General features: G+C 44.4%; 1 protein-coding gene across 1 annotated transcript in view; it reads right to left on the bottom strand.

Moving 5' to 3' along the window:
- Positions 1–698: 698 nt before the first annotated feature.
- The window catches only part of LOC144118984 (uncharacterized), a 34273-nt gene continuing 22701 nt past the window's right edge, over positions 699–12270 (bottom strand). The window contains exon 8 of the mRNA XM_077651744.1: positions 699–862. Coding sequence (XP_077507870.1) covers positions 719–862 — 144 coding nt within the window. The 3' untranslated portion in view covers positions 699–718. The remainder of the gene's footprint in view (positions 863–12270) is intronic.

The following is a 12270-nucleotide window of genomic DNA, read 5'->3' as shown; positions in this document are numbered from 1 at the left end:
GAAAAAGAAGCAGTGACAAAAAGAAGCAGAACTACAGGAAACACATTCCTACACATCTTCGCCGAGCTTACAACTGATTTATACTGGCAAAACCTTGTGCTTGAAACCACCTTCCTGCGCAAACGCAAATGCTAAAAAGACGTAGTGAGGTTATGAATAACACCAGATAAAAAACTGCCCTTTTTCTCGGTGATAACTGCGGACGGCTCGCTTATGCATGTCAGCTAATTATTTTTGATTCGAAATGCCTCTAGAAGCCGCGTTCTTGTCTAGTTTTTCCCCTGCCAATAAATTTTGTGCGATGAAATGAAGATAAACAGTTACAGCCTTTTTTTACATGCAAGGCCATGTTGTTTCCTGTACATAACCGACAGGGGTTGCCAGCTCTGTGAGGCGTTTGTTCAAACATGGGCTTGTTTGCCCGGTGCAAACTTTTCCGCAGGTTATGGGGATAGAGTACACGTTTTGCTTCAATAATTAGCGCCCGGTATACCTCTTTGTCTTTCAAAACCCACAAAATGTATGCAGCTATGATGGCATTACAAATATCTGGACAACAGTCTGAAGAACGCTGGTCTGAATAACGCCATTTTCGCTATGCATTTATTCAGTATTTGTGCTTGTATCTGAAGCACTTGCATCTGAAGCCTGTAAGTTAAAGTGAGAGAAATGAAAATTAAAGTATTCAGAATTCAGGCTCACAAGTGAATCGGAATATTTATTCATTTTTATCAAGCGTGCCTTCACGTATGCATGTTTCGTTTAAGCCACTGCGCTCGCACTTTCCATGTAGACATTTCCCAACTGGACAACTGTAGAGTTTGTGTCGCTTCATTTCTTGCGCTGTTTTGAGGTCGATGTCCTGAAAAGTTATAACCATGTTTATGTTCAATTTTTGTGACGTAGTACATGAATACTTGTAAAAAATATCGTTGTAACATGTGATCATAATGGGTCAAAACGTTTCTGTTTTGTAAACACAGCTCTGTTTTGTCACCAGCGCCACCTTCAAGGCTCCTAGACTTTCGTTTCTGAAGCCTGCTGTGGCACTATTATTTGAGGTCCAGTACAAAAATATTTGCTGCGATGAAAAAAACTCTCTCCTTACCTATACCAACTTTTGTAGTTGCCGAGTTCCTTATAGCGCTCCGCTGAGTGGCCAAGCAGAGAAAATGTTTTTTAACGTTTCCAGCTTTTGTTTCAAAAACCTGTGAGAGACTGCCGCTGCTATCTGCAGGTTGATTTTATAGCAAGACGAAAATTATATACGTGATAGAGTTCCAAAATTTGATTAATACAAACCTAGTATAACTACTCAACTTGTATATTTTTGATGTTAGGCTTCATATTATAGTATGAATTTGCTGGCCGTCAGTATGAGAGGCAAGTCATGTTTTTGTTTCTTTGCCTGCAATATGGTACAAATTTTAGAACGTGCAATCTGACCTTTCCACGTACCGTTAAGCGGGCTTCCCCGCGTTTCGCACATTGCACCGACTTATCTCTCACAATCTTTCAAGCAAAAATCTGTGAAGGTATAAAAAAGCATCTGGTATGATGTCTGGAAGATTTTGAATGACGGTACATGTATCTGAAGCTTTTCATAGTATTTTCAATATCGTTTCGGCATCTGGACTCTGAAAACTTGTCACTCCGCAAGAAAAGTCGCTTCGATATTGTCAGATGATTTCAGTAGAACTAACATGGCTCTTGTTTGTACCTGTTGTTAAGTTGGCTAAAAAGGAAAGAATGCCTGTTACACAATTGGTGTTGCAGAAAATAGGCTTTAAATAGCAGGCGTATGTGATCTGGCACAGAAGAATGAATCCCGTGAGGGAAGCCATCTTCTCTTTTATTTTACCTATCATGCAAGAGCACCAAAGTATTCTTGCATTTAGCCATTGCATGCCTTTGCCTTCCATTTATGACAAGCCCACTAAAACGTGGTGCCGCAATGAAGATAAACTTAACGTCCAAACCAGCGCCGAGACTAACCGCGAAAGCAGGCGCCTTCCAAGACGGACTATGATTCCGACGTATATATTGCACAAAACCTGCCACGACTATAAACAGTAATCAATGGAACGACAGAGGACAGCGAGAAATTTTTATTTCGCGATGGCTCAGACCACTTGGCCGTCGCTACCACAACAGGCAGTGCATTGTGTTTGTAGCAGAACACGTACGGCATGAATCTCCGAGCGACTAAGTCGATGTCTGTGCTACATATGGTGTCCCTAATTGCTGTGAGAAAGTACAGCTTGCATACCGCACCGCAATGACACTAAAGAGAAAATAGAAATTGTAAGGACTGCTACATCCGTCATCCATCATCTTTTCGCTCTGCGATTTCAAATGCGTTGCAGCAGTACTGGTGCAGCCGTACAACGAGGCTTTAAGAGTGCAGACACAGAAAGCGTCTACAATTCCCAAGTTTTACTCGAGAGGAGCAAAGAGCTCTATTATGTCGGCAACGGGAAGCTTATGAAGCTGAACATTAAGGTGAGAAGAGGGCTGAACGCGTCGCTAAAGGCTAAAACAAACAAAGGGGTGTTAAGCACGTCCAATTGAAGACCGCTCAGTTCATAAAATGGAACTGGCTCAACAGTGCAAGATGTCAAACAAATAAAGATGCGAAAGACTCGGGTCACGCTGCAAAGTTCGAAGAGGATAATCGGTTTATGATTGTGGCATGTCAAGCCGAGAAAGCAGCTACACAAACTAGTGCGTTCACCAGCTCGTAGGACAGAACGGTAAAAGGAAGGCTCCGGTCAAGGAGGTAATGTGTCTAGCAGATTCCAGTTTTTTGGTTAAGCTTAGTATCTTTTGTGTCTCGTCACAGAATCTGCTACGTCAATAACATTGCGTTTTTGGCTGTATTCATGAAGAAGATATGAAGAAATCTTTAAGAGCGCTACCTCTTTACTACTGGCTTTCGAACATTTCTTGTCCGTCCGAGATTTCAGGATGGTGGCCGGTCATGCGATCAAACTCCTGCAGCATCTTGCAAAATTTGACCCCGCAGCCCGTGACCGAACATGCGCACTCATCGTCCGGCACGGCGGCCGGTTACTGCGCATGACTTAACTTGAAGATGTCATCCATGTAGGCAAAATTGCTTCCAATGTTCGTGCTGAAGTAAGCTTCAGAGATATGTTGGGTAGATTATAAGCGCCTTTCATCAGAAAAGTAGAATTAAGCTGTCGCGTAAAATTATTTTATGAAACGATTCACAAATATTGCTTAGGGGACGGTGTCCAGTGCGCGTGAATTGAAACCATACAAATGGTACGTGCCATTACACTTGTAAGGAAAGTTGTTTGTCCCTGTCTACATGTGAAATGTACAACGAATCCCCGCCAATAATGCCTTGCGAAAAGTGTTCGACATGACATGATTTTAGCAACAATTCTCGAGAAACCTTGTTGAACGTCATCCCGAAATCAAGGTGAAGTTGACAGTAGAAATACCGCTTACTGGGATACCGAAACCAAAAGTATCCTAAAGAAGCACAGCTTCTGTCCTAATGGTATCCCGCTTGGCTACACTTTCCACTTCTCCGAATGCTGCTTGAACCCACTGTGGAGCAAATATCGGCATTGGTTAGTCAACAGCACACCTAAAAGAACCCTACATTGATCAATTCCTTCAGTATTGCGGTGAGGGACCTACATCATTGCCGTCTTCGTCGAGGTTACATAGGTTCATTCTGCGGTTTGAATGCTAGACGGTAGTTTTTCTACACCTATAAAACAAAACCGGATAAGTGAAAAATCATGAACATTTCTCTACATATATGATGCTACAAGGATTTGACTTAGCTGCAGTAAATATTTTAATTTAATGTTCTCAACACAGCGGTATTATGTACTTTGCAAGGCGGCCGAAAGTGTCTCTAAGGAAGAAGAGAAGCACCGAAAGAATCAAGGGACGCGAATGATGCCAGAACCTAGATGTCAGTGAAGCGGCCAAAGCGTGAGTGTGACCATTATCAAGGAACACAGAGCAAAACAAACGTGGAAAGAAGAGGACAGACACACACGAGAGCTGACTACTAACTGGATGCATTTATTTCGCGAGCGCATAAATACATATTAAGAGGCTTGCGCAGATGCAGAAAAAGGAGTACAAAACATCACCGAAAACCCAGTGCTCAGTGTTCGTCATTCATGAATTAAAATACGCCAAATCGTGACGGGACGGTCTTCACCTTCATTCGGGCTATCGCTCTACAAGTTAGCAAATTTTAATTCATGAATGACGAACCCAGAGCACTTGCTTTTTGGTGATGTCCTCTGCTTCATTTTTCTGCTTCTGCGCAAGCCTCAACACATATATTCATGCGATCGCTCAATAAGAACATCAAGTTGCTAGTCAGCGGTCGTGAATGTCCGTTCTCTTCTTCGCTGTTTTTTTTCGTTGTGTTCCTTCACAATGTTCAGTCACAAACTCGCCCAACAATTTAACTTCCTGCACTTGAAACGGAAAATGAACAAAAGCCTTTTTGTTTGTTAGCTGCTCCGGCATTTAGTTACCTTTGCACATAGCGCTTTCCTGTGATTGCTCTCTGGCTCTTCTTCCGACACCGCAACCACTCCATTTACCCCTCTCTGATGCTTCAGTGCCCCGGTATAGGAAAAAGGTTTTTATACAGCACAGTAATTTTCATGATGATGTTTGTAAATGAAACATAAGTTAATTTTCCGGAAACTCCACTTCAAGCCCCGTCACTTCAATCCAATGAAGACTACTGCATGCGCAAAATCAAGTTGAGTCATTTTTTTCTTGCCATATATTTCTTCAATCATTACCCATCTGTCGCAGTGCTTTGTCTAGAGATACTGATGTAAAGGCGTGAAAAATATGCAAGGAGACACTTAATTCAATAACTTTTGTGAGAATGCGTTAACACTGAAGTCTAACGTCTGCTCAGCCTGCTTGTCTTCCACCGTCACTGTTACTCGCCACATACGCTGAGCCCGTGCCCTTGCACCTGCCGATACTCCATCTTCAGCGACATACTTCCATGGTCACCCTCTCTACCTGCGGGGACTTTCCAATACCGCAGACGTACGCAATGTTTATTCTGGCTCCGTTCTCACCTGATACGTAAAGCTGTCTAGACAAGTCGGCATAAAACCAAGCGCTCCTGCCAAGTGACGCGATCCCGCCACTGCGCACTACCAGCTCGCATGCCAACTCGGCGACATACCTCGGTGACCAAAATGTGCTCGGCCATGTCGCCTGCCAATTGCCACTTAACAATAAGGTCATGCCACGACGCCTCACGATTCACACAACCCGGCGACCTTTCAGCGCTTAGCCTTGCCACATGGCCCCGTGATTACTTTACGGTCTCGACCAATCAACCGATTTTATGACTAACCAAGCCGTGTTTTAGCCCAATGACGCTTTTGATGTTATCGCATTAAATGTACTCGGCAACTGCTGTACACTCCATATATATAATTGTATAAAAACTGGCATGCTTAAAAATATCCCTCCTTCCAGTCTGTCGAGCAGAAGAAAAGGTAAAAACAAGATTAACAATCTTAACTGGGAGGCTCCTTATCTGAAGTTCGCTCCCTTTTATAAATATCGCAAACGCATGCAGAAACCATACAACGAAAAATTTGGATCGCCCATGAAATGAGAAACATTTGAATGGTAAAAGGCACTGAAGTCAAACCTCTAACGTAGGGCACTCACAAATATGAACGGCGGGCGACAGGCGACATTGCGCGAAGACAGTCCAAACACTGTAGCGACTTCACGCGGCACGGCCGCGCTTTGTCCTTTGCATCAAGCAGGATCAGGCACGTCCTTCATGGTTCGTCATTGTTCACTACAACTGCCCCGGGAACGAAGTGGAGACATCCTGGTGACTTACGGTGATGGCAAGAGGAGTGGGTAGTAGTCGGCTCTAGACGGCTGACGTTAATATTTCTACGACCGCGACGGTGCAAGTCCAAAGAGGGTGCCAGCGGCGCCAGGGTACTGGATACAAAATTTTGCAAACAATCGCAGTGTAGTCGATGAGACCCAGAGAAAAAGTGGAGACTCCGCAGAAAAAACGGGCGGCGTCTGGTCTTTATCTTGTCGATGCTCTTGGCGGATTTTAGATGCTGAGTTCAAAGCACGGGCTAACTGGCGAGATCCCTCCTCATGCTTTGCCAATTCCAAAGGGGATGGTACTCAGAAAAATCAGGAGCGTAAAGTATCACTGCGTGCATCGTGGAAAACTGCTCACACTCATACAGGATAAAGAAATGGGAAAATGCGGTGATTGACTGTGCGGCGGAGTTGAAGCTGTACGTCACAAAATGAAGGACAGCATCACGGTTCATCTCATCAGATGTGACGTGTCGTCGTGAGCAAAAGTGATATACAACGCACAGTCTGCGGCGGTGGTCGGGAAAACCGCATTGCAACGCCATCTAGCAACAGCTATCAGGGATCAAGCAATTTGTGGCGGTGCCCCATTTTATCGAGAAGCATGTCAGTTAGCTCGGCTGTATTCGTCGAACTCCTCTCCTAAACGCTCCGACGTAATAAAAGTAGCGTTGGTGGCATTTTTTTTTTCATATTTTTGTTTCACTGCACGGTCGAGGTGTGGCAAGGCAACCGGCGCATCGCTAGCGTAATGGTCGTTCGCGTGATGCTAAGTCCACGAACCATGTCGGTGGTCTCCAGTTTTAACTAGACGTTTTCGTCTACTGCTGCGGCACCGCTGTGCATTTCACCGAACAGTAGCGCGGCACACCGAATGGAGCCAATTGACATACCTGGAGTTAAGATGGGTCCCCCTTGAGCTGTCTCGGCCGCTATCGCTTTCCCTTCATAGCGTTTGATTGAGTTTTCCCGAGCTCCGCCACCGACTGCGTGTTGTATACCACTTTTGCTCACGGCTGTACATGATGCGCATGTCTTCGAGAGTGCGATTAAAGCGCTCGGTCAGGCCTTTAGTTTCAAGGTGGTAGGCAGTGGTTGTCCGATGAACGATGCGATATTCGACCATACTGAGACTGAGGAGCGCTAGACTAGCGCTCCCTGGGGTCAGTATGCAAGACTAACTGGCCCTCTACAAAGCTTTACTGACATTCGATGAGTAGTGCTTCAATGACGGGGCAACGAAATACTCGGCCTTAGTCTCTGAGCAGGTGGCGCGGCGCGTCGTGGCGAAGGACAAAATTATTGAGGAGGAAGAGAGCAACTCCGCGGGTGATAGCAGCGGGATGGGCGGCCGTCTCAGTATACCGGCTGAGGTGGTCGACTCCGACGATAATCCAGCGGCTTCCAGGAACCGTACAGGGGAGCGGCCCATATAGGTCGACGCCAACACGATCGAAAAGGCGGGCCGGGCAGGGAAGTGGCTTCAAGAGGCCCATGAAACATGGTGCGGGACACTAGCGCTTCTGACAGGCGATGAAGGATAAGATGCATTTGCGAAACTAACCGTATGCTCCGAGCCAATATTAACGCTGAGAAATTCTTTTCGAGGTCTTCAGCACAACGGCGTTTACGCACTGACGGTTAGTACTAAAATAGGCCCTATTTTCTGACCGCAAATGGCGAGGAATCGCGAGGATCCATCGCCGTACATCAAGCATGTATTAACGGCCGTAGCAGAGGCCGTCCCGGAGGGTGAAATGCGGTGTTCGACTGCTGAGAGTGCTCGAATGCACACCTCACACCTCCACCGATTTAAATTTAAATGTTACTCAAGTCCAACCTCGAACCTAAGTCGCTCATAAATCTCAGTGGAGGGAGACTCAATGCACAGCGAGTACAAACACAGCAGCGACCTCGCGCGGCATGGCCTGGCTTGGTCCTTCTCATCTTCATCTGCCAGGGCATGATCTGGCGCGTCCGTCATGGTTCGCTACACATTAAAATTCTTATATTCCGTGCAGATATTGTTCTGAATACGATTAATAAAGGCCATTATTAAGGTGCTGTATAATATTGCTGCCCTACTCGTACAGCATGTCTTGGACTATGTTCACATTGCTGCTTTGTCGGCTTGTACCTTTTAATACCTTCCAAAGAGATCCCTCATAGCTTTCAGAGCACATTTAAAATTTTAGTATTTTGCGCTCAGTTCCTTTTTTCCCAGAATCAAATTATTAATTTATGTAAACATCAGCAGCGGTCGCGCTCACGTAGGTTCGTTACTAATTTTGCACGTTTTTTCCCCATAAAGGTGTGAAAGCTACAATCGTAACTAGAATTTACTCCGCTCTCTCCAGGTGTATCGACAAAACAACAAACAATGCACCTGTATCCTTTCAGAGGAGATTAATTTTATTACTTAAAATTCAATGCAGATCTAGAAAACACACATTTATATTAGTCTTATATTCTGTGCATGTATCCTTCATTGCATCATTACTCGTGACCATTATGAACATATTTCGAACTATTGCTGCTAGATAGACCACGCGTAATGACACCGGTTCTAAAGGCTCCGCTTGCACTGAACATGGAGAAAAATCCATTTTCTGCGAAGCTTATGAAACGCTCTATGCGTTGATTCTGAACGGCAGTTAAGAATCAGAAAAATGTACTATGTTCTTTGCCACACCCCCAAAATTGGTACAGCAGCCTAAAGAACACCGCCGGCATACAGCCGCTGGTTGAACTGCTACAATACACTTCCAACAAATTAAAACTGTAGCGCAACCAAGATGAACACAAGAAAGGGGCACAGAGGACTAGCGCGCAGAGGACTTTACACAGGCCCACAACACTTTAGCGCTAGTCCTGTGTTCCCCTTTCTTGTGTTCGTCTTGGTTGCGCTACAGTTCTAATTTGTTACAACATGCGCCATCAAGCCCAACAAAAAGTACTTCTAAATATAATACGCTTGCGCGGAGGATATGTGGGTTGCACTCGACAAAACGACAGGGAGGCATACGATCTTGAAAAAGCTGCAAGGCTATAACTCCTTTTGTGAGTAATGTGAAACTCTAGCCTTCTACTGTGCTCCTGGTCCTCATAGCACCCCTTCGCACATCATCCTTGGCCGCGTACCTGATGCGGGTGCGACCCTTGTCCATGTTAGCAAGAACCGGCGCGCCGCGTCCAAAGCAGCAAAAAAACTGCAACAATCAGCCAGTTCAGAGTTTTTCTGCGGAGCGTGGTATGAAGATATGAATAGAGTATAAAAATAATCCTAATATGACTTTTGTTGTTTTGTTCGTTCTAGAATTTTGATCGATACCATGCCCTTATTCTTAAAGATATGGCAGTAATTTCTATGCCGCATAGTCAGCATGCTTGTATAGAATGCCGTGGTGACCAGTTATAATTGAAATTTATTTCCTTTCTCAGTTATTGACGTACAAACTTAGCAAAACTTATGTCGCAAAAAGGTTGAAAATATTAGAAAAACTTCTAAACTTTCGAGTTCACAAGAACAGCTGTGTATAGCTAACGATAACTAGAAGTAACCTGTAGAAATATTAAAGAACTTTCTGCGAAGATATTTCAAGTTATCCTAAGCTATAATTGGCAAAGCAACATTCTGCGACATGATTTTCTTCCATTCAATATTTATGTGGCGTACAATATCTAAACAATATCGGCATGCATTTTTTTTGTGGCTCAGTGATTCTCTTCATTTTGCGCTTAAATATTTTCTTACCTAGCAAAAATATGTCGTTGAGCCTTTTAAGGCTTAGTACATAAAATGTGAAGAATGCAATGTTAACTGTTTAGGGTAACAGCTTGCTTCTTTTTCAGAAAAAAGCTCACAAGGTATCAACAATTTCCTGCGCCCACCACATTTTGATCTATTTTACCGAAACAACTGGACATAACATTAGGCCATTTTCAGATTTGCAGTATAAGTTTTGAGACGTCAACTCCAAAGTTATTTCCGGTGTTCTGCAACGATGTCACAAGCGGCTGAGCGCACGCATTGCAGTCATGCTCTAAATAATAAAGATTTCGGTCGTGATTACAATATTTTCGGTAGAAAATTAGATGCAGGATTTTTCTTTGCAGAAATCAGTTAATGGCATATAGTACCATATAAGGTGCCTACAAGATTTCGACCAGCCGTCATTTCTATGACCTTATCTTTAAGTGGCCAGGTAGAGTACAAGCTTTTTATTTTCTCCGGTACATTTACTTTGTGTCCTTGGCCGTGCTACTCGTGACCAATGTATTCACCTGAGAGAAGCCTACCTACCTCGAGTAGTCACCTATTTACAAATACCTGTTACTCTGGAAACTAGCTAAGCTTGTGGACGACAAGAGCGGGACAACGCAAGAGTGCGTTGCTAGCTGTTGACATTGTTTCCGCCGTCCGCATAGTAGTAGTACGTGTCGATATCCAGCTTCCGAGATCACGTGACCACCTTGTGCACCCGACTATGTCCTTCGAGCCACGCCGTAATACTGTCATTCTTAGGTGCGTCTGGCTGTAGGAACAAGCCGGCGCCACACTCCCTAAAACATCGTTCAAAATGATTGAATGCGGTGGCATCCTGGGCGCTAGCGTACTAGCAGCCGCGCCCTTACGATAAAGCCGCCACCGGCAATAAGGCGCTTCAAACGAGTTACGGGAGTGCAGCGAATACAGCCGAGGTGGATCGTGATGTTTTCGGGGCTGCAAATATGCGGGAGACCAGAGACAAATTTGCGGAACTCTGACAGAGGAAGGACGCTTAACCGATGCCCGCGAACGCTCTGCGCAAGATGCTTGTGTCAGGGCCAACTTATGTCACAAACCAGGCAGCATTGTTTATAATGCATTCAAAACAGTAACACTATCAAAACAAGCTAACGTGTTGCAGCTGCATTCAAAGCCAATGCAACAACAGCAAAAGCACATGAACCAGCCAGCACCATAAACGTCAATACACCCACCACAGGAGAGAGCCTGCCACTATATATTTCAGAGTATCCCTGTCCTATGCCAGCTGCGGCGGCCCTCCTACCCCGTCAAAGTTCAAATTTTCATCCGCCCACCAGCTTCTCTGGCACACCCGCAACGCTTGTGATCTTTTCGTGTCTGTTACGTTACCCTATGAAACAACTGGCAATTTGTCGGCGCATTACATGGCGCGTCCAGGACAACTTATTGTGGAAGTAATCTTCACTTAGTTTCGTTAAAGAGTCACCGAAATTGTGCAGACATCAGAATACCATCTCTTTCTGGTCGGACTCGGAATGAGTTGGGGAAATGTTCGAAAGATTGAGCAATAGTCCATGATCTTTCGTTCTCGCTCTTGTGTTGTTTTCTTTTTCTTCCTTAAATATTACATCTGTCTGCATGTTGTGTCGTTTCCAACTGCCAGGCACTGCCTCTCAAGCCTTTTTTGGCATAGCCAGGCCTGAATCCGTATTATGTTCTTTGGAAATAAACAGACTATTGTTGTTATTATTATTATTATTATTATTATTAATATTATTATTATTATTTGACATCCGCGGTACCCATTCGAGGTTTCCGGAGTATAATATATATTAGCGACAAAATTTAAGCCTTGCCTTTTTTCAGATGTTTACTCCTTGCAACCTGTAACTTCAGCTGTTAAGCATCATCAAATGTCCTAACAGCACACGTATAGGACAAATGCACCCGCTCCAAAAGATACTCTAGCATCTCTAATTTACGCTGGCTAGTATGCATTATAAGCGGCCCGTCTTCAGCTGTTTAGATGGATTATTAATGAAGGTAATTGCACCTGCGAGCAGATATGAGACCTTCGTGTTACGCGTAAAGAATTTCCGAGTGATTAAGTTTAATCACAGCGCGCCTGAAAGCCGCGGTCATTCCTGCCTCAACGACCTCCCAGTGCACTTGCTCCTTTTCTTAATGATGTAATGAACCACCTTAGCGGGCAAGAAATCATCTCGCAGTCAGCGCGTTTGCATGAACTCGACTAAAGTTGACACGAGTCCTTTTTTTTAGAGGAAGTTGAATCTTCTAAGAAAAGAGTAAAGAACGTGTCGCTTCTTTCCTACTCAAAATCCGCGCTTTCTTTTGAATACTGCAAGCCGCGATCTACCTACTTCATGTAAACGCTGCTACGGGGCCTATGTATAATGCAGTCGTAGGTATAAGCTATGAAAAAGACTAGAGAGAAGGCAGGAAGATGAGATTCTTAACAACACAAAACACATTGAAAAACGGTAGGGGAACGCTCAGAGCGATACGAAACGTTTAGTCTGGAGAACGCGTCGTCATATGGTCCCACATGTTTGAAAGTCCTCTTGTGGATGAGGCGGCTAGAACACTATGATTCCCCAAAGTCTTGT

Source organism: Amblyomma americanum, chromosome 2 (genome assembly GCF_052857255.1).
Source record: "Amblyomma americanum isolate KBUSLIRL-KWMA chromosome 2, ASM5285725v1, whole genome shotgun sequence".
Taxonomy (NCBI): Eukaryota; Metazoa; Arthropoda; class Arachnida; order Ixodida; family Ixodidae; genus Amblyomma; species Amblyomma americanum.
Note: the sequence above shows the minus strand (reverse complement) of the source record. Positions and strands in the feature narration are given on the sequence as shown.